The following is a 21,834-nucleotide window of genomic DNA, read 5'->3' as shown; positions in this document are numbered from 1 at the left end:
TCTTGCTCTCCAGACTTATTTCTTCTCCATCCCTGAAATAAAGGATTGAGACTGGCTTCTCTTTCCTACAAAGGCATGAACAAGTAAAAACAAAATCGAGAAGGCAAGAGGTAGCACAGTCTAATGGGAAGAATATGGGCCCTGCAGTCATCTGACTGGGATCCACACCTGACCTCATCACTGCCACCTGTGCCCTCCCACCACTCTGGGCTCCATTTCCTCATCCATGAAATGGGCAAATAACGGCCACCTTATAGGTAGGATTAACGACAGAGTGAGCTCGCCCAGAGATGCATGCCACAGTGCCAGGCACACGCGGTACAAGTACATCTGAGTTCTCTTGCTTTTCCCCTTCAGAGTGACAGTCAGTAAAATTAAAAAGATCAGACAGCCTCTCCCTGCTCAGTGCTCAGGCGCTCCATGTGCAGGGAGGGACTGTGTGTGCAGGCTGTAGTCACAGCAGTGTCGGGTCATACGGGAGCATACAGGTTTCATACACAAGACACTTCTACACCAACGTATTCCCTTTGAGTGGTTTTCCCTTAAAACCATCACCTTAGAAACTCAAAACTCCAGCCTAAGCTAGAGCAAGACTCTATCGCTACTAAATAGAAAAATTGGGCAGGTGTGGTGGCAGGTACCTGTAGTCCCAGCTAACCGGGAGGCTGAGGAGGGAGGATGGATTGAGCCTAGGAGTTTAAGGTTGCTGTGAGCAATGATGACACCACTGCATTCTACCCAGAGCAACAGAGCAAGCCTCTGTCTCAAAAAAAAAAAAAAAAACACAAAAAACTGGAAACTGATCTTGATGGTACTGTTAGCCAAGACCTTCCTGGGACTTATGCTGGGGGTGCTCCTTCAGCCCCTGTAGTGCTTCTTCTGAATATTAAGTAGAATTGTCTTAGTATTTTTTTTTATTAAATCATAACTGTATACAATGATATGATTATGGGGCATCATACACTCACTTCATGAACCATTTGACACATTTTTATCACAGTGGTTAACATAGCCTTTCCGGCGTTATCTCAGTTACTGTGCCAAAACATTTACATTCTACATTTACCAAGTTTCGCAAATACCCCTGTAATATGCACCACAGGTGTGATCCCACCGATTCCCCTCCCTCTACCCACCCCCCCTTTCCCACTTCCCCCTATTGTTAAGTTGTAGCTGGGTTATAGCTTTCACGTGAGAGTCCCAAATTAGTTTCATAGTAGGGCTGTGTACATTGGGTATTTTTTCTTCCATTCTTGGGATACTTTACTAAGAAGGATATGTTCCAGCTCCATCCATGTAAACATGAAAGAGGTGAAGTCTCCATCTTTCTTTAAGGCTGCATAGTATTCCATGGTATACATATACCACAATTTATTAATCCATTCATGGATCGATGGGCACTTGGGCTTTTTCCATGACTTAGCTATTATGAATTGGGCTGCAATAAACATTCTGGTACAAATATCTTTGTTACGTTGTGATTTTTGGTCTTCTGGGTATATGCCCAGCAGAGGAATTACAGGATTGAATGGCAGATCTATTTTTAGATCTCTGAGTGTTCTCCATATATCTTTCCAAAAGGAATGTATTAATTTGCATTCCCACCAGCAGTGCAGAAGTGTTCCCTTTTCTCCGCATCCACGCCAACATCTCTGGTCTTGAGATTTTGTGATATAGGCTAGTCTCATTGGAGTTAGATGATATCTCAAAGTAGTTTTGATTTGCATTTCTCTGATGATTAAAGATGATGAGCATTTTTTCATATGTCTGAAGGCCGCGCGCCTGTCTTCTTCAGAGAAGTTTCTCTTCAAATCCCTTGCCCAGCCTGCGATGGGATCCCTTGTTTTTTTCTTGCTGATGCGTTTGAGTTCTCTGTGGATTCTGGTTATTAAACCTTTGTCAGAGATATACCCTGCAAATATCTTCTCCCATTCTGAGGGCTGTCTGCTTGCTCTGCTTACTGTGTTCTTAGCTGTGCAGAAGCTTTTTAGTTTGATCAAGTCCCAGTAGTGTATTTTTGAAGCTGCTTCAATTGCCCGGGGGGTTCTCCTCATGAAATACTCACCCAGACCAATTTCTTCAAGGGTTTTCCCTGCATTCTCCTCTAGTATTTTTATAGTTTCATGTCTTAAGTTTAAATCTTTAATCCAGTGAGAGTCTATCTTAGTTAATGGTGAAAGGTGTGGGTCCAATTTCAGTCTTCTGCAGGTTGCCAGCCAGTTCACCCAGCACCATTTGTTAAATAGGGAATCTTTTCCCCACTGAATGTTTTTAATTGGCTTGTCAAAAATCAAATAGCGGTAAGTAGCTGGATTCATCTCTTGGTTCTCTATTCTGTTCCAGATATCTACTTCTCTGTTTTTGTGCCAATACCATGCTGTTTTGATCACTATCGATTTGTAGTAAAGTCTGAGGTCTGGTAGTGTGATTCCTCCTGTTTTGTTTTTATTTCTGAGTAATGTCTTGGCTATTCGAGGTTTTTTCTGATTCCATATAAAACGAAGTAATGTTTTTTCAAGATCTTTAAAATATGACAGTGGAGCTTTAATAGGGAGTGCGTTGAAATTATATATTGCTTTGGGTAGTATGGACATTTTGATAATGTTGATTCTTCCTAGCCATGAGCATGGTATGTTTTTCCATTTGTTAACATTTTCAGCTATTTCTTTTCTTAAAGTTTCATAGTTCTCTTTATAGAGATCTTTCACGTCTTTTGTTAGGTAAATTCCCAAATATTTCATCTTCTTTGGCACTACTGTGAATGGGATAGAGTCCTTAACTGCTTTTTCAATTTGACTGTTGTTGGTGTATATAAAGGCTACCGATTTATGAATGTTGATTTTGTAACCTGAGATGCTGCTGTATTCCTTGATCACTTCTAGGAGTTTTGTAGTAGAGTCCCTAGTGTTTTCCAGATACACAATCATATCATCTGCGAAGAGCGAGAGTTTGATCTCTTCTGACCCTATATAGATACCCTTGATCGCCTTTTCTTCCCTAATTGCGGTGGCTAAAACTTCCATTACAATGTTGAAAAGCAATGGAGACAATGGGCAGCCTTGTCTGGTTCCTGATCTGAGTGGAAATGATTCCAATTTAACTCTATTCAATATGATATTGGCTGTGGGTTTGCTGTAGATAGCCTCTATCAGTTTAAGAAAAGTCCCTTCTAGACCAATTTTCTTGAGTGTTCTGATCATGAAGGGATGCTGGATATTATCAAAAGCTTTTTCTGCATCAATTGAGAGAATCATATGGTCTTTGTTTTTTAATTTGTTTATGTGCTGAATTACATTTATAGATTTACGTATATTGAACCAGCCTTGAGACCCTGGGATAAAACCAACTTGGTCATAATGTATAATTTGTTTGATGTGTTGCTGGATTCTGTTTGTTAGGATCTTGTTGAATATTTTTGCATCTATATTCATTAGTGATATTGGTCTATAATTTTCTTTTCTTGTTGGGTCTTTTCCTGGTTTGGGGATCAGGGTGATGTTTGCTTCATAGAACATGTTGGGTAGTCTTCCTTCTTTTTCTACATTTTGGAACAGGTTGAGTAATATAGGTACTAATTCCTCTTTAAAGGTTTGGTAGAATTCTGATGTGAAACCATCTGGTCCCGGGCTTTTCTTTTTAGGGAGGTTTTGTATAGTTGATGCTATTTCTGAACTTGATATGGGTCTGTTCAACATTTCCACTTGATTCTGGTTAAGTCTTGGAAGGTGGCGTGCTTCCAAGTATCGGTCTGTTTCCTTCAGATTTTCATATTTCTGAGAATAAAGTTTCTTGTAATATTCATTAAGGATTTTTTGGATTTCTGATGAGTCTGTGGTTATTTCGTCTTTGTTGTTTCTGATTGATGATATTAGAGATTTTACTCTTTTTTTCCTGATTAGGTTGGCCAGAGGTTTATCTATTTTATTGACCTTTTCAAAAAACCAGCTTTTTGATTTATTGATCTGTTGTATTATTCTTTTGTTTTCAATTTAATTCTGCTCTAATTTTGGTTATTTCTTTTCTTCTACTGGGTTTGGGGTTGGAATGTTCTTCCTTTTCCAGTTGCGTGAGATGTCCCATTAAGTTGTTAACTTCCTCTCTTTCCGTTCTCTTGAGGAAGGCTTGCAGTGCTATAAATTTCCCTCTTAGAACTGCCTTTGCAGTGTCCCAAAGGTTCTGATAGTTTGTGTCTTCATTGTCGTTTTGTTCCAAAAAATTGGTGATTTCTTTCTTAATCTCATCTCTGACCCAGCTATCATTCAGCATAAGGTTATTTAACTTCCATGTTTTTGTATGGGTATGCAGATTCCTGTTGTTACTCAATTCAAGTTTTATTCCATGATGGTCCGAGAAGATGCAAGGAATAATTTCTATTCCTTTAAATTTACTGAGGTTAGACTTGTGACCTAAAATGTGATCAATTTTGGAGTAAGTTCCGTGGGCTGATGAGAAGTATGTGTATTCAGTTTTGTTGGGATGAAATGTTCTGTAGATGTCTGCTAAATCTAAATATTGGATGGTTAGGTTTAAATCTAAGATTTCTTTGCTCAGCTTCTTTCTGGAGGATCGATCCAACACTGCCAAGGGAGTGTTGAAATCTCCAACGATTATGGAGCTGGAGGAAATCAAGTTACTCATGTCTGTTAGAGTTTCTCTTATAAATTGAGGTGCATTCTGGTTGGGTGCATAGATATTAATAATTGAGATCTCGTCATATTGAGTATTACCCTTAACAAATATGAAGTGACCATTCTTGTCCTTCCTTACTTTTGATGGTTTAAAGCCTACTGTATCTGCAAATAAAATTGCAACACCTGCTTTTTTCTGATTACCATTTGCCTGAAATATGGATGACCATCCTTTCACCCTGAGTCTGTATTTGTCTTTTAAGTTGAGATGTGACTCTTGTATGCAACAAATATCTGGCTTGAGTTTTTGTATCCAGTCAGCTAACCTATGCCTCTTTAGAGGACAGTTTAAGCCATTCACATTGATGGAGAGTATTGATAAGTCTGGTGGAATTTTGGGTATCGAGTTTTTCAAAGGTCCAGTGGACATTTTTAATCCTTTCGCCAGTGTGGAAGTTGGAGTTTGATCCGAAGTTTCTGAGTGAGTTTACTTTTGTGGTATAGGATTGGGTTGGTCATTGTGGAGGATAGGTCTGAGAACATCCTGAAGAGCTGGTTTACTTATGGCAAATTTTTTCAACATATGAATGTCATTGAAGTATTTAATTTCTCCATCATAGATGAAACTCAGTTTAGCTGGATACAAGATCCTGGGTTGAAAGTTTTTTTGCTTTAGGAGATTAAAAGTTGATGACCAGCCTCTTCTTGCTTGAAAAGTTTCAGCAGAGAGATCTGCAGTTATTCTAATATTCTTACCTTTGTACGTTATAGTTTTCTTTCGCCGGGCTGCTTTGAGAATCTTCTCTTTCATGTTAACTTTAGTGAAGCTAATTATGATATGTCTGGGAGATGGCTTATTGGGGTTGAATCGTGCTGGGGTTCTGAAGCTGTCTGCTATCTGAATTTCAGATTGTCTAGGCATGTCTGGAAAATTTTCTTTCATAATTTCATGTAGAAGGGCCTCTGTGCCCTTGGCAGCTACTTCATCGTTCTCCGAAATTCCTATAACCCTTATGTTGTTTTTTTTCGAATTATCTGAGAGTTCTCTGAGTGAGTGATCCGTTTTTGCTCTCCATTTCTCTTCCTCTTTGAGAGATTGGGAGCGTTCGAAGACTTTATCTTCAATGTCAGAAATCCGTTCTTCTGCTTGCTCCATTCTGTTACTGAGGGATTCTACTGTATTTTTCATATCTTTGAGGGCTGTAAGTTCTTGTTTCAGTGTGTCTAAGTCTTTGGTGGTTTTGTCTTTAAATTCGTTAAATTCTTGAGACAATTTTTGAATTTCTCCTCGAATTCCTAATTCCATTTTATTAATCTTGTCTGCAAACCAAATTCTGAATTCGACTTCTGACATCTCAGCCAGTTGTTTATGAATGGGATCTTCAATCACATCTGCCGTATCTTTTCTTGGGGGGGTTGATCTATTCTGGTTATTCATGTTACCAGAGTTTTTCCGCTGATTCCGCCCCATGGTTTACTCCCTTTGGTTTTTCCCCTGGGGTTTTATCGAGGGCCCGTACAGTGTTGTGGCCTGAGAAACTGGGGCCCTGTCTGGTGTGGTGGAGCAAAGTGGTTCTGTCTTGTTTTCAGCTGGTTTCTGTTCGATCCTATTGCAACTTCTTCTCTGGCTTGAAGTCTCAGCTGTGTGGAAAAATCAGCAATTAAGTCACCCCGCCTGCCCACCTCTGGCCCCAGTTGGAAAAGGAGAATCAAACCTTCCTACAATCGTACACCCAGGGCACCGCCTGAAAAGTCCTCAGTCTATTAGCCCAGTTCAAAAGGTCCGAATCAACTGTCTCAATCGGCACTTGTCTCGGGTGGAAGGGTTCAAGAGGTCTCTGGGAACTGGATCACAGGGGCCTGGTGACTCCTCTGACACAGCTCACCCCAGTGCAGCGTGGAGTCAGGAGGAGCCACCCAGCAAACAGAGCAGTCTGGGAAGGTTGACGTCTCCTTCCCCACTTTGCCCCTCCGTCGGACCCAGTCACTGGTATCTCTGCAGATGGCTAACCCAGTTGCCTGCAGTGAACAGACACTCCAGGGGTTTGCACCTGCCTGAATCGCAAGGAAGTCTGCCAGGCCCCCGCAGACTGCCACTATCTAGCAGGAGGAGATGGGGCCTGACATCTTTGAGTGTTTGATGCAGGTGATGGGAAGGAGGTGTTCACTCAGGCTTAGCCCCGTCCCTGATGGATGCTGCTAACAGAACAGAACAGAACAGACAACTTTGTGAGGTTCTGTCTCTGTTCCTGTCGTGGCCTACAGAAGACGGGCTGTTTTGAGTTCAAACGTCTTTGCTGTTGGAGAATTGCGTCTGAACACCTCTCTGGGTTGGCCCCGCCCTGGAAGCTTCCCGGGTTTGTGAGCCGTGTGGCCGGTGGCCTCCTCTGGTTGCCCAGGGAGACAGGGGGTGTGGCCTCAGAATATCCAGAAGTGAGCGTTCTGCCGTTAAAGAAAAAACGGCTGTTGATCTACCTCCAGGGAACTGCTGCTCTGGTGTGGGCACTCAGGCGACCCTTTTCTCCTCTGTCCCACGCCCCAGAGTCAGCACTGAGCGGCCGCAGTTTGTGCTGGGTCCACACCCCTTAAGAGATCCCCCAAGAATCAGAACTCTTGGGGGATGGGCCCCCAGACCCCGATTGGGAGTGGGGGTGGGAAGCTAGAGTTCCATTCAGTTTTACGCAATACTACGGTCCGGGGAGGGCTCCTGTACTGCACCGCAGGGAAGTGCCGCCAAGGCTTGATTTCCCCTCAGCAGAGTGCCCTCTCCTCGCTCACGTATCCCAGAGTCAGCACTGACCTGACGCAGCTCAGGCACTGTGCACTCCCCTCGAGAAATCACCCAAGGAGCCGAACTCCTGGGGGATAGGCCCTCAGACCCCGAGTGAGAGTAGGGGTTCTCAGCTCTCAGCGGGGAGGCTAGAGTCTTATTCAGTCTTGGGCCCCGTATGCCCGGGGAGGGTTGGTGCACTGCACCGCAGGGAAGTGCCGCGAGGCGTGACTCCCCCTCAGCCCGGTGCCCTCTCCTCACTCGGCGCGCCTCAGAGTCAATGCTGACCAGTCGCAACTCGGGGACTGTCCACTCCCCTTGAGAAATCACCCAAGGATCCGAAGTCCTGGGGGACAGGCCTCCAGACCTCAGTGGGCGGGAGGGGAGCGCCGGGGATTCAGGGTTGCCGGCAAAGGATTCCCAAAGTTTTATTCAGCCCTATGTCCGGCAGGAGAACGCCACGGCACCCCAGTAGGGGAGGTAGGTCCAGTTTTTAGAAGGTCTCTCCCGTGGAGTGTAGTGGGAGGGCCTTTAATTTCTGCCCGCTTGTTCAATTTTGGGGCTCTAGAGCCGGTCTCATGGGGGAGGGGGACTCCCGTCCGCTTGGTGGTGGATTTTGTACCTTTTGTTTGCGTCCTTGTGATCACAACTTGCCTCAGCGGTGTTGATGTGCGTTCGTCAGCCTTCTCTCTTGGTGAGGCTCAAGTCCACCAGGATACTTACTAAATTCCTGTCCCTTAACTCTCCTTCTGGACGGGAGCCTTTGTTGAAAGCTGGCTTCAGTCCGCCATCTTGTCTCCCCCTCTGTCTTAGTATTTTATAGACAAAAATGATACTAAGTTACGAAAGTAACTCAAACACTTTAAAGTGTCCTATGAGGCCCCTGCCTTCCTCTCCAGACTCTCATGTTCCAAAATACACTCTCTAACTTTGATTAAGTGATTGCTCACCAAACCCAGCAAATGTAAGCCCTGGAGGCTTCAGGTGTGTGGAGTATCGGCAGTAGCAAAGGTCTCAGTCAGCCAGCTGTCCAGGGTAGCTGAGCAACAAGGAGGGCCTTGAAGGGCCGTGAAGGCAATGTTGAGAGCTTTGTCAGGCCGCCTTAGACTGGACTCAGGCCCACTGAGGACAAATACAAGCTGGGAAGAGCCTTGAGGTTTCTAACTTGGGTAATCAAGGGAGGGAGGGAGGCAGGCCAGGGGAGGGATGACGCATTTCATTTTAGACAGGTGTGAGTGCAAGATACTTGTGAGACATTCAAGGAAGGTGTCTATGCACATGGGGTCTGGGGCTTAGGCTAGAGATGCGTGTGTGAGAGATGCCTTAAGTCTGGTGTTTGAGGCAAAGGCTTGAATAAGGTTCCCTGGAAACAACACATATAGGGAAGAAAGGAAAGGGGGACACTCCACCAATCTGGGAGACACTTCACCACACTGGGAAACACTCCACCACCCTGAGAGACACTCCACCACACTTGGAGACACACCATCACCGTGGGAGACACTCCACCACCCTGGGGACACTCCACCACCATGGAAGGCACTCCACCACCATGGGAGGCGCTCCACCACCCTGGGAAACACTCCACAACCCTGGGAGACACTCGACCACCATGGGAGACACTCCACCACCATGGAAGGCACTCCACCACACTTGGAGACACACCACCACCCTGGGGACATTCCACCACCATGGAAGGCACTCCACCACCATGGGAGGCGCTCCACCACCCTGGAAACACTCCACAACCCTGGGAGACACTCGACCACCCTGGGAGACACTCCACCACCATGGAAGGCACTCCACCACCCTGGGAGACACTCCACCACCCTGGGAGACACTCCACCACCTTGGGAGACTCTCCACCACCATGGGAGACACTCCACCACCCTGGGAGACACTCCACCACCCTGGGAGGCACTCCACCACCCTGGGAGACTCTCCACCACCCTGGGAGACACTCCACCACTCGGGAGACTTTCCACCACTGTGGGAGACTCTCCACCACCATGGGAGACACTCCACTACCCTGAGAGACACTCTACCACTCGGGAGACTCTCCACCACGAGAAACACTCCGCCACTCTTGTAGACACTCCACCACCATGGGAAACTCTCCACCACTGTGGGAGACAATTTACCACCGTGGGAGACACTGCACACCCTGGGAGACTCTCCACCACCCTGAGAGACACTCCACAATCCTGGGAGACACTCCACCACCATGGGAGACTCTCCACCACCGTGGAAGACACTCCACCACCATGGGAAACACTCTACCACTTGGGAGACTCTCCACCACCATGGGAGACTCTCCACCACCAGGGAGACATTTCACCACCATGGGAGACACTCCACCACCATGGGAGACACTCCACCACCCTGGGAAACACTCCACCACCCTGGTAGACACTCCACCACCATGGTAAATACTCCACCACCATGGGAGACACTCCATCACCGTGGGATATCATCCACCACCCTGGGAGACACTCTACCACCCTGGGAGACACTTCACCACAATGGGATACTCCACTGCCGTGGGAGACACTCCACCACCCTGGAGACACTCCACCACCATGGGAGATACTCCACAGCCCTGGGACATACTCCACAATCCTGGGAGACACTCCACCACTCTGGGGGATATTCTGCCACCCTGGGAAATACCCCACCACCCTGGAGACACTCTACCAACATGGGAGACTTTCCACCACCCTGGAGACTCTCCCACCACCATGGGAGACATTCCACCACCATGGGAGACACTCCATCCCCATGGGAGACACTCCACCACCCTAGGAGACACTCCACCACCATGGAAGGCACTCCACCACCCTGGGAGACACTCCACCACCCTGGGAGACTCTCCACCACCCTGGGAGACACTCCACTACCCTGGGAGACACTCCACCACCGTGGCAGACTCTCCACCACCATGGGAGACACTCCACCACCCTGAGAGACACTCCATCCCCATGGGAGACACTCCACCACCCTAGGAGACACTCCACCACCCTGGGAGACACTTCACCACCCTGGGGGACACTCTACCACTAGGGAGACTCTTCACCACCATGGGAGACACTCCACCACCCTGGGGACACTCTACCAATCAGGAGACACTCCGCCACCATGGGAGACACTTCACCACCCTGGGGGACACTCTACCACTAGGGAGACTCTTCACCACCATGGGAGACACTCCACCACCCTGGGGACACTCTACCAATCAGGAGACACTTCGCCACCATGAGAGACACTCCACCACCATGGGAAACACTCCACCAGCATGGGAGACACTCCACCACCCTGGGGACACTGTACCAATCAGGAGACACTCCGCCACCATGGGAGACACCCCACTGGAGGGCAGGCTGAGGCTGAAAAGCCAACAGATGAATGTGAAGAACTGTTGGATCATACTCACTTCTTATAGCCAAGTGATGGCAAAAGTTTCTTAGAACCTCATAGTTATTCATCAATTTATACAAAACAGATTTATTTATGGAAATGAGTTATGTTCTACAAAATATTGTAACATCCATTTCTTTGCTAGAGATAAAAATGTCTTCATTAACAAAGAATACATTTATATTTAAGCAGAATTTACTTTTCTGTGGTGGGCTTTTTTTAATGCACTCTACCACTCTGCATAAAGGAACTAGCTAGAATACTGAAGGTTATTTTTTGCCTGAAGATTTGCCTTTCTCCTGATTAGCAGCAAAGGTGTAGTAGAGTTCAGAAATGACCTAATAGCCATGGGAAGTGACCAGAGGAAGGTGGCAGCAGGGATGTCCATGACAGCCTAATGCTACGGTCCCCTTGAGATCTGGTGAAAGAACAGGAGCACTGGGCCTACACAGAGTTGACTGTGAGTCCTCTTTATCCACTTACAATCTTAAGTTGAGGCAAGAAAATAAGCTTCATTGACTTGAGTTTCATCTAAATCAACACCCTAAAAGAACTGTCACAAGTAGCAGAGGTAGTAGAGCTGCAGGCCCCGAGGTTCCGGACTGTGGACCGAGGTGGGGCCTGTTGGAACCAGGGACACTTCCTCCTCATCTGTGTTGACAGCCGCCCCGTCGCTGACATCGCCAGCTGAACTCTGCCTCCTGTCAGGTCACAAGTGGCATCAGCTTCTCTTAAGAGCACGGACCCTGCTGTAAGCTGCACATGCAGAGATCTAGGCTGAGCTTCATCAGAGAATCTAATGCTGATGGTCTGGGGTCAACGTAATGCACATGAATCATCTTGGAACCATCCTCAGTTCGGTTCCCCTGGTCTGTGGAAAAATTGTCTTCCATAGAACCAGTCCCTGATCCCAGTAAGGTTGCCCACCTTCCCCATCATCTAGGCTCTTCCTTTGCATGGACGGGTAAAGTGTTAATATTTCCTCCGTTGGGGTCAGGTTTGTCATCACGGGGCACAGATACCCCTGTCTGTTGTGCTGACTGCAGGGACCATGCCTTTCACTCACTGCTCCTTTCAAAGCCCCTGTCTGTGTGGGAAGGTGACATGGCCACACAGACACTCTCTGCTGCTGCTCAGCCAGCTCCAGAAGATGCTGGGTGTGTACTTTCAGGCCTGAGCATGCGAGATGGCCAAGTGCCACAGCAGTCCTCCAGAACAATGACCGGAGAGGTGGAAGGGGCCTTCCAAACTTTTAGCCAACTCATTTTGTATATTCTAGATCTCTAGAGATTAAATCATGATACTTAGCATTTATTGAGAGTTCACCATGTGTGGTGCACTTTCGTAAACAAGTCATATGTTTTAATTTATGTGTTCTTCCACAAACTCTCCTAGTCCCGCTGCCTATGTACTGTTATCCCCATCTCAGTGACAAAGACAAAGACAGATGAGTTGCATGCCCAGCATCACACTGCTGAGAAGGTGGAGGCTCTGAGTGTCCAGTTGTGGCTCCTTACCCTCAGAATCAGGCAGGAAGACATGAATCCCATCTGTGTGCAAGAAACAGGCCCTAGAAGCCAGTGACTGGCCCAGGGTTCCCACAAGGTCCCAAGTACTTGCTCCTATGGCCACGTGGCACAGCCACCACCTACCCCTACCTCCCAGCAATAGGTTTGTCATTTAGACAGCTTCAGAAGCCACTGTGACATCTGGTGCAAGGCGGTGTTGTCAGCAGCCTTGACACTACTGGTCAGCACATGCCCTGCCAGGCCGCTTAGTGCTCCAGTAACCTCACATTTGTCTGGAAAACCTGTCTTCAGCCCTTACCACCTTTGATCCCTTGAGGCACCTGTTTCCCTCTTTTCCTCAAAAAAACTGGGTTTTTTTCCGGTGGCATCAAGAATCCATGAGGTAGATGGAAATGAGAGCCAGATCTGACCCACTCCTGCCCATGTGGAGGGCTGATGTGCAGCTGTCAGAGGGACGATTGTGAGCGGGCCTGCCAGGAAGCACCACGCTGTACGCCTGCCCACAAACTGGGGAGAAAACAAAAATAGCTTTGTTCCTAAGGAACACTCTAGTAACAAATCACCCCAAAAATCACCAGTTAATTTTGTTTAGAACAGTTTCAAAACACAAAAGGACTATGAATTTAAAAGAGCAGGGCCATATTTTGTCATTAGAAAAATCAAAGAAAATGTTTCCCTTGCCCTCAGCCCCCCCAGAAGTACTTGGATTTGAGTGAATCAGCACCTATATGTTGGAGTAATTACATGTTTTTCATAAATACTGGACTTAAGTATTGTAGCCATTGACTTGACAGTTAACATAGCTGACACTTCCAAACTCAAAAGTGAAATACCCATTCTCTTAAATAGCCTTTTTGATGCCAGATTAAAGCCATAAACAGTGCTACGTCAGCTGCCAGCAAGGCAGCCCTGCAGGGAGTTTCCCAGTACTTCCACCCTTCCTGAAGCTTTGCCCACCTATTTTCTGACCTGTGGGTCTAGGGTGAGCAGAGGTCACTTGTATCTATCGAGCAGCTGTGCTGAGAGCCAGTGCCCTGGAGAGTGAGGCTCTGTGCTGGGCTCAGGTCCTGGAGGTACAGGGACAGCCCCACCCAGGGAGGAAGACAGGCCTCTGGACAAGGGAAGAAATGTCGGATGGACTGAATACAGGAGAGCTTTTTAACAAGGGCAAGGACATAAGAGAAAGTGATGCATCTTCTCTGGGGAGTCCCATTTCTAAGAAAGTACCTGTGCTTGGTTTTGAGGAACCAGTGGCAGCTTCCCAGCCATGCCTCGGGCTGACCTACGCAGGGGTGAGGCAGGAGGTGTGGTGTGGCCAGGTCATGGGGACCAGCAAGGCACACACCTGGTAAAGAAGGCATGCTGGGGCAGGCCAACCTGGCATAGCCTCATGAGAGTGGCACTCGAGATCATTGTGGCTAGGGAGTGGAGGACAGGTTGGAGGCAGCAAAAGGTGAGGGCAGAGTATGGACAGTGGGGAAGCACCAAATGCAGCCCAAGAGTGGGTAAAACTGGCAGCCTCAGCACAGGGCACACATGTGAGGGGCATGTGTGTGAAGGGCAGGTGCTCTGAGGGCTGTTGGCAGGCATTGCTGAGGGGGTTGGTTTGCATAGCTATCTCCCCTTACTCTTGATCTCCTAGGGGAGTGATAAGCCAGATCTTCAGCCAACTGTGAAGCCCCCACAAGGCCAGGGCTTGCTTGTGTTGGCCACACAGCCCTCAGCTTCTGGCACAGAGCACTTCCAAGTACCTGTGGACCTGACTCAGCTGCAGCAGGCGTGAGGGAGGGACAAATAGAAGGCTCTTCCAAAGTGGGGTTCCACACAGTTCCCACTCTCAGGAAGCTCAGAGTCACATAGCAAGTTGAGGACATACACACTATTACAGGGCAGAAAATGATTACTCTCCTAAGACACTTCCAGAAAATGCAAGGCCAAAGGTAGGAAAGTGAGAGACAACTTGGAGCTCAGGGGCCAGGGTCCATCTCAGAGAGAGGCTAGGTCTATGGGGAACTCCAGGAAAGAGAAGGGGACACTCGACTGCCTGTGCGTTCAGGGAGTTGAAGGGACACCCTGGGACAAGGCTGTTGGGCTTACAGGTGGAGCAGTTAGGTTTTCCCAGCCCTTCTCTGTGGGCAGAATGGGAACCAAAGACCCCATTTTAGCAAGGGAGAGCACCCCAGAAAAAGAGGAAAATAAAAAAGAAAAGTCAGCTAGTTTACCTTTAAACCAGCTGCTGCTAAATTTCTTACCTGAGCAGTTTCCTGGAAGCCTGGCCTGTAGGGGATACAGCTTATTAACACCCCTGCTGGGTCTGTGAACACTCTGAAGGAGTAATGGCCCCAGAGGGAGCTGTGTGCAAGGTCTAGCAAGAAGCATTAGCTAGGCTGGTTCCTGCCTGGTTAACAGTCAAAGGAAATACCCATTGTGGAGGTTTGTATTTGGCTGGGGCAGAGATCAAGAGAATAGCTCGAGCCCTGATATATGAGTAAGAGAAAGAGAAAGACCCTCTGTGGTGGTGATAAGAGGAAAATTCCTCCCTTCCACCAATTCTTCAGATTAAAGCCAGTGGCATTTTACTCCACAGTGAACTAGCAGGGATTAACACCCCCCTAGGAATCTTATCTGTGTGTGTGACCACAGGCAGGAGGCTGCCCCCATACAAGGCTCAGGTTCTGAATGTCTCAAGACTGCTCAGACCCTTAAAGTTAATGATATAGGAACAATAGAACCTGATATGCTCCCTCAGAGAAACTGCTGACATCTTTGTTTCCTTTCTCAGCTTACCGGCTGGGCTAATGAGCAAATAGCCTTCAATAAAAACTGAGTGGTAGGGCCCTGCCTGTGGGTCAAAGGAGTAGGGCGCCGGCCCCATATGCTGGAGGTGGCAGGTTCAAACCCAGCCCCGGCCAAAATCTGCAAAAAAAAAAAACCCTGAGTGGTACTGATACTCGGGGCTACTGTCAGAACCCCACAAGCAGGCAGTGGTCCCCTGTTCTCCCACCTTTGAAAATTCTATTCTGCGTGTCTTGTCTCTTTGTCTCGTCATTTCTAACTCTACATTTCCCCAGTTGATCACTGCCAGATCCACAGCTCTTAACATACCTGCCTGGGGTGGGAACCCGGCAGCTCTCCATGGTGAGTTCTGGGCACTTCCATCCTTTTCTTCAGCCTAACAAGTTGGCGCAAATGGCCAGGGGAATGGCTGTCAGCTCTGCTGAGGTCACTCAACTATATGAGGAACTCCTGTCCCTGGTGCCAGCGGGGCCATCCTCACCCTGCCTGAGCAATGGGAGACACAACTCCTCTGGCTCTTAGGCCCCTGTCTCTGCTGAGCAGTGCAGTGGCCAGGCATGGCCAGGAAGTCCGAGGGCCCCAAGGCCAGCTCAGCAAAACCACCAATCTCCTCGTTCAATCCAGACTCTTCCCCATGTCAGACCCTTCTCCATTTAAAAAATAATGGAGATATTAGAGGCAGGAAACAGGCCTGGAGCATAGAGGACAGAGGGCAGGGAGGTGACCAGGACAGAGACACAAGTTCCCGTGCTATGGCAGCCGCATCGCAGATGTCAGCTTGCAAACCCTCAAGGTGGAGACTCCAAGCCATTGGCAACACAGCTGTTCTTTGGGATTTTTCAGGATTATTTTCTTCCTAAAGCAGGATGTTTCTCACACCAGTGCTCCCGATTTCCCAGCAGTGCCCCACTGCTCCATGCTGCAAGCAAGGGGCTCAGCTGCTTCCTGGAGGGAGAGCAACCGTTTTCTTGCCTAAGTTCAATCTGATGTGTTTGTTTCCTCACAGTTTGAACAAGAAAATCAGCGACTAATTGGTGAAATGAACAGCTTGTTTGACGAAGTGAGGTATGTATGTGCTCCCCTGTGAGCTGATGGCCTACTTTACAGCTTCTCTGGGAACCAGGAACTATATTTATTTACTTTGGTGCCCAGGCATCCGCGTGTGGACCTTGGCCAAATGCAGCCCATCTGAACTGTTTCGATGGGGAAGCTGCTGAATCCCTGCTGCCCTCTGCTTGCCAGCCTGAGGGAGGCCACTGCCCCCTCTGCTATGGAGCTGCCTGGGCGCACCATCCAGAGGGGACAGTTGGGGACTGCTGGTCACCTGACTATGATTAACACTCCCATCTGGGCTTTTCACATGCAATTAAAGTGAAATGGGCCTTGTAAGTGACACCAGACAAATGGAAGCCCTCCTGCAAATGGCTGCAACAGGGTCTTCCTTCACCCTCCCGCTCCAACAGGGAGTCTGGGATACAGAAGGCAAGGCCAGGGCCACACACCTGCAACCACTAGCCCTCCAGGGAAAGCACTTGGAGGCCTTAGGTCCCGTGGGAATGTGCTCTGAAGATGAGGCCGGGCTCTCTGCAGAGCCTTGCTGCATTGTGAGCATGTCTCCAAACAGACCCCAATGTTGTCCCTACAGCTGGAGACTCAGTACACATGACAGCCCCCCTGGGGCTCTTGGCATTTTTCCGTCAGCAAGGGACACACTGGCTCTCCAACCAGCCCAGCCCCACCTACCTGTGCCTCCCCTAAGCCGGGACCTGCCTCCTTTTGGCCTGGCATCTCCTCCCTTCCCTCACCTCCACTGTGGCACAACTGGTACCTCAGCTCGCTGCCCAGCACATGTCAGCTGCTGTCCAGAGAAGCAGACAAGCCCCAGCCTGCCTCCAGGGTAGCCTGTGCTGGCCCTCACACAGGGAAGGTGGGTCACTCAGATGTTTCAAGTTGGACAGGCACTTAGTGGCCAAACCCAAACATGATATTTTCAATCTGAATCAGAGTTTATTTCCTTGTGACAGGGAGTTGGCTTGAGTGATAAATACACTTTCTTCTTTAACCTGTCGGGCAGTGACCAGAGTTGGGTCATCAGCACATCCTGACACTGGTTACTGGGCAGCCATAGGACTTACTGAGGACTGTGCGATTTGCAGCTGGGGCATGGCTGTGTGTGCCCAGATCCCCGTGTAGGGACTCCCACCGCTGGGAGTGCAGCGTATTCCCAAAAAGCTCAGTGCTCTGGACTAAGCTGAACTACAGGTGTCCTAAAGTCACAATACACAGGGAAACTAGGAAATCAGAGCTTAATGTACCTTCATTTACAAAATATTGATTACAGAATTTTACAAAGAGGTAGCCAACATGTACAGAATATTTTGTGAAATTCTGTATGAATGTACATTAAGCTACAATTCCTATTTTCCCTGTGTATGGCAACTTTAGGGGTGATTTTTGGAACACCCTGTGGTAAGTAGATCATCTTCCTCTGCCTACCTGTCTTGCCTCACCCCAGATGGTGCCCCCTCCTGGTTTCACTTAGATGATCGCTTTAAAAACGTGTATCGTTCCTGTTGGATAACCAAATACTAATAGTTAATATGTAATCTATTGATTTCTTCTTTTTATAAAGGCAAATCGAAGGGAAAGTGGTTGAAATTTCCAGACTCCAAGAGATATTCACGGAAAAGGTTTTGCAACAGGTAAAAAAAAAAAGAAAGTTGTAAGTTTTAGCTTTAAGAGGGAAGGTACTAAGAACTCAGGATGCTCCTTCTGAAGGCATCTGGTGCTCTCTGGCTGGGGCAGGTGTGGACCTGCAGAGGTCCCTGAGGAAAGCCTGGCTCCACCCTGGCCAGGAACACCCTGACAGGGAGCACACAGGGACACTTAGGAAGACAGTGCAGGCCTTAGGAAGACACTTAGGAAGTCAGGGCAATCATGGTGCCCTGGGATGAGCTGGGAGCCCCTCTGAGCTGCACTTCCATCTGTTAAGTGGAGCAACTCTTATGGGAGTGTTGTAAGGCAGGGAGGTGAGCTACAGGAGCCCAGCATGCTGTGTGGCAGGTGGTAGCTTCTCAGCAGTGTCGTAGAGCTCAGATTTGGCCCTCACAAGGTGCTGGGTCCATGCTGCCCCTATGTCTAGTGTCTTCATGGGAAATGGGATTGTTCTCTTTAGTGAATTTTTGTGTTATTTCTGCCGGCCGATAGTTCTGAAATTCTTCCATCCAGTAACTGGAAAAATTTTTAAAGACCTGAGAAATTTGTCCTTTTGTTTTTAGCACCCAAAAACTGTGGAAAGGTTTAAAAGGCAAGATGGGTTCTCTCCAGTGTGTTGAGTTGGGGATCTTCCTATACCACACAGAGACAGTCATTGTAAGTGAGGCACAAGAGTGTGACAATGATACGGGAGTTCAGGTTCGTAAGGGATGCCCTTTCCAATAGCGCTGTACAGGACGCGTACACACAGATGCAGGCATGGGTAAGCATGGGATTGAACAACATGCTTGAGCTGAGAAGCCTGACGGCCGCCTTGAAGGTCATGAGTTCAGCTTCATGACCGCTGGCTAAGGAAGCGCTGCCGCAGTCTGTCTTACATGCAGTGACTTGCTGGAAGTCAGAACTGTACCATTTCAGAGTTTCCTAGAGTCAGCACAGCTACCACGGCATACCAGCTGCCATTAACTCAGGGACTGTGGGTTTGTATGCTCTATTCCCAACCCCGGGACAGGACAGGACAGGCAGGGAACAGCCCATGGTCACCGCCCTGCTTCCCCCACCCCAGTGCTTGCCCTGGGAGGGACGCAGAGAGCAGGCCAGAGCCTTGCCTTGGGAAAGGAGTTCTAAAACCGGAGCTGTGGCGTGTCTTTCTTGTTTTTTCTACCAGTTTTGCATAGTGCTCATATCGATTCTCTCACAGGAGCGTGGGCAGTGGTCACCTGGCCTGTACTTGGAGAGTCTCTGGAAAGGTCTGATCACAGAGTGAAGCCGCCCCACTAACAGCCGTCTCCAGGAACCAGGCGGCTACAGGCGGCTTTCCTCCCTGCAGTGCAGGCCTCTCTAGTCTCCCACCACTGTCCGTTCCCCTCCCTGACACTGCCAGGAAGCATCTTCGCTCTGCCAAAGGGATTGAGCAAAGCGGCACTCCTGTTGGAAGGCCGTCTTGCGTGGGCTGCGCCTGTGGAATTCTGGGCTCATTAGCTGGAGTCGTGGGGTGGGGGGCAGGAGCCCATGCTATTAAGCTTCCCAGTGTGTGGAGTAATACAAGTGCTGTGTTTTCTGCAGGCACCCTGCATCCTATTTTGATTTTTGAATTTCAGCCTATTTTATAGAGATGTAATTATAAAACATAAAGCACTGTTTTTGAAGTTAGCATATGTGTTTGGAAGCACCCAGGCTTTGAAGCTTACTTACTTCTGTGCATTTCACAAAGAATGAGGTGGAGTCTGCAGAGAAAGCCCTGCCAAGTGGTGCTGCCTCCTACAGTGACTTTTAGGTTTTTGTCCTTGTCATCAGCCCAGTGACACTGGAGTGATAGCAGGGGGGTGGAAGGAGCACAGGCACTGAGGTGGGCAAGGTTCTGCCACTTAGCTGCTGCGTGACTTTGGGCAAGTTGGTAAACTTCTCTGACCCATAAATTTCTCTGTTATAAAGTAGAGGGGACAATACCTACTTCTTAGGGTGCTGAGAGGGTCTGTGAGCTATGCAGCTAAGCTCCAGCCCTTAGAAGGGGCAGCTACTGTTTCTGTTGTGATGTAAGCCCCAGGGGAGGAGGCCGTGCAGGTGCTGTGTCCCTCATTCATCCAAAGCCCGAGACCCCAAGTGCTCCAAATCTGAAACTTTTTGAGTCCAACATGACAGTCAAAGGAAATCCTTGTTTGAGTTTGGATTTTCAGACAAGGGATCCTCCTCCTGTGTTTATCTGACGCTCTTCTCTTCAACAGGAAGCCGAGATTGATAGCATCCACCAGTTAGTCGTCGGGGCGACTGAGAATATCAAGGAGGGCAATGAGGACATAAGAGAGGTGGGTGCTGTCTGTGTCTGTGGGTCTGACGGCGCAGCACCAGCAGAGCCCCCAGGGCAGCCCCAGCCAAGCCATGTGTTCACGAGACCCACTGGGCCACCTCTAGCCAGTTAAGAGGCAAAGACTCACCCCGTCTGAGGAGCCGTCTGGGGCAGTGGCCCGGGGACACTCTTGGCAAGAGTCAATCCGGTTCTCTGAATAAAGGGGTGGGCACCACCGAGGGCCAGTGACTGGCACTGTTCATAGAGGACACCACAGGCCATCTCCACCAAGTGGGCCGTCTCCCCAGCTCAGTGCTCGAGGTCGGGTTGCCACTGACACTAGGAGACACAAAACTCGGGGCCTTTCACCCTGGGAAAGAGTCAGTGATCGCTGGGTGTTGTGCTTCCTGGGGGGAATTGTGCAGGACCTCCAAATTGTAGCTGAGCAGCAGGGAAATACAACTTGTATGTCTTCTAATGGAGCTTAAACCCACTCTCTGACTTTGCTTAATAATTAAGCTATCAATTCTGGGTAAGCATGGGATTGAACAACATGCAGCAACAGCTAAGACCACGGTGGGGGTGGTAAGAGTGAGTGTTACAGGGTAGTTAAAACCATGGGATAAAAACACCTGTGCTCCTGTCCCTGCCCAGGCCATCAAAAACAACGCCGGCTTCCGCGTGTGGATCCTCTTCTTCCTCGTGATGTGCTCCTTCTCCCTGCTCTTCCTCGACTGGTATGACAGCTAGCCTGGGCCGTGTGCCGCACAGCTGGGCTGCAGACCGTGTGCTCTCCTTCATCTCTGGCGCTGGAGCCTGTGGGGACCAAATTGTATCACAGAGCCATTCTGAGGGGAGCGGGGCCTGAGGCAGACATGTACTCCCATCAAAGGGACACCCAAAGCAGTGTGGTGAAGCCCATTTAGCAGCTGAAAGGGAAAACAGTACACGTGAGTAGCAAGTGGTCTGTCTGGCTGCCGGAAGACAAGACAGTGAACGGGAGAGCCGATTGTGAACTGCACTGAGCCTGGCAGCCAGGCAGAGGGCTGCCCAGGGCAGGGGCACAGCAGGCTGGAAGCTCCCCAGATTGTCTCAGGGCTCAGAAGTCGTCACTGGCCTTTCTTGTCCTGGTTCATAACGCCTCTCCACAAATTACTTGTTTCCTGGGAGTTTCTTGTTGCCTGAGTCAATCAATACACAGACACATTGTATCATAGAAAAGAAAACTCACAAACTTGTCTTTGTTAATCTAATAAATACAATTATAGCCACTTAATATATTGTCAGTGATTCTAAGTCTAGAGATTCAGTGGGGACCCACCCACCTGGTGTCAGGGAGGAACTGCAGGGTAGACTGTGGCCCTCCAAGGTGGGCAGGGTGGGAAGCCTGGTTTCCTGCCTCTGGGTCTAAGGAGCTTTTGTTCAAAGAGGAAGTGGGCCAGGGAGAAATGGGGCCTGCCACTCTTGTGCCTGTGCCTCTGACCTGGGAAGCTTAACGGGGAACACCTAGGTGTAACTAAAGCCCGAGATGTGTGGACGACCCCTGTAGGAAGCGTCCTGGTGGCCATGTGGGTGTGAGATCACTGGTCCTGCTCCTGGCGGAATGCGTGCAGTACAGACAGTCCACGGGGCAGCACAGGATCCACATGTTCTTTATTTGCACAGAGTTTACAGTCAATAAAGTCCATGTCTAAT

The 21,834-nt window shown here is 48.7% G+C and overlaps 1 protein-coding gene across 5 annotated transcripts in view; it reads left to right on the top strand.

Annotated features, from left to right (window-relative positions):
• The window catches only part of STX18 (syntaxin 18), a 149,755-nt gene extending 127,957 nt beyond the window's left edge, over positions 1–21,798 (top strand). For 2 of the 5 annotated variants that reach the window (XM_053567403.1, XM_053567406.1), the window contains exons 8-11: positions 16,144–16,202; positions 17,770–17,839; positions 20,078–20,158; positions 20,794–21,795. In XM_053567403.1, the coding sequence (XP_053423378.1) occupies positions 16,144–16,202; positions 17,770–17,839; positions 20,078–20,158; positions 20,794–20,889 (306 nt within the window). In that variant the 3' untranslated portion in view covers positions 20,890–21,795. Of the gene's footprint in view, positions 1–16,143; positions 16,203–17,769; positions 17,840–19,053; positions 20,159–20,793 lie in introns of all 5 variants that reach the window. The other 3 variants (XR_008375295.1, XR_008375294.1, XM_053567405.1) reach the window with 3 other exon arrangements.
• The last annotated feature ends 36 nt before the right edge of the window (positions 21,799–21,834 follow it).

Source organism: Nycticebus coucang, chromosome 17 (assembly GCF_027406575.1).
Source record: "Nycticebus coucang isolate mNycCou1 chromosome 17, mNycCou1.pri, whole genome shotgun sequence".
Classification (NCBI taxonomy): Eukaryota; Metazoa; Chordata; class Mammalia; order Primates; family Lorisidae; genus Nycticebus; species Nycticebus coucang.
Note: the sequence above shows the minus strand (reverse complement) of the source record. Positions and strands in the feature narration are given on the sequence as shown.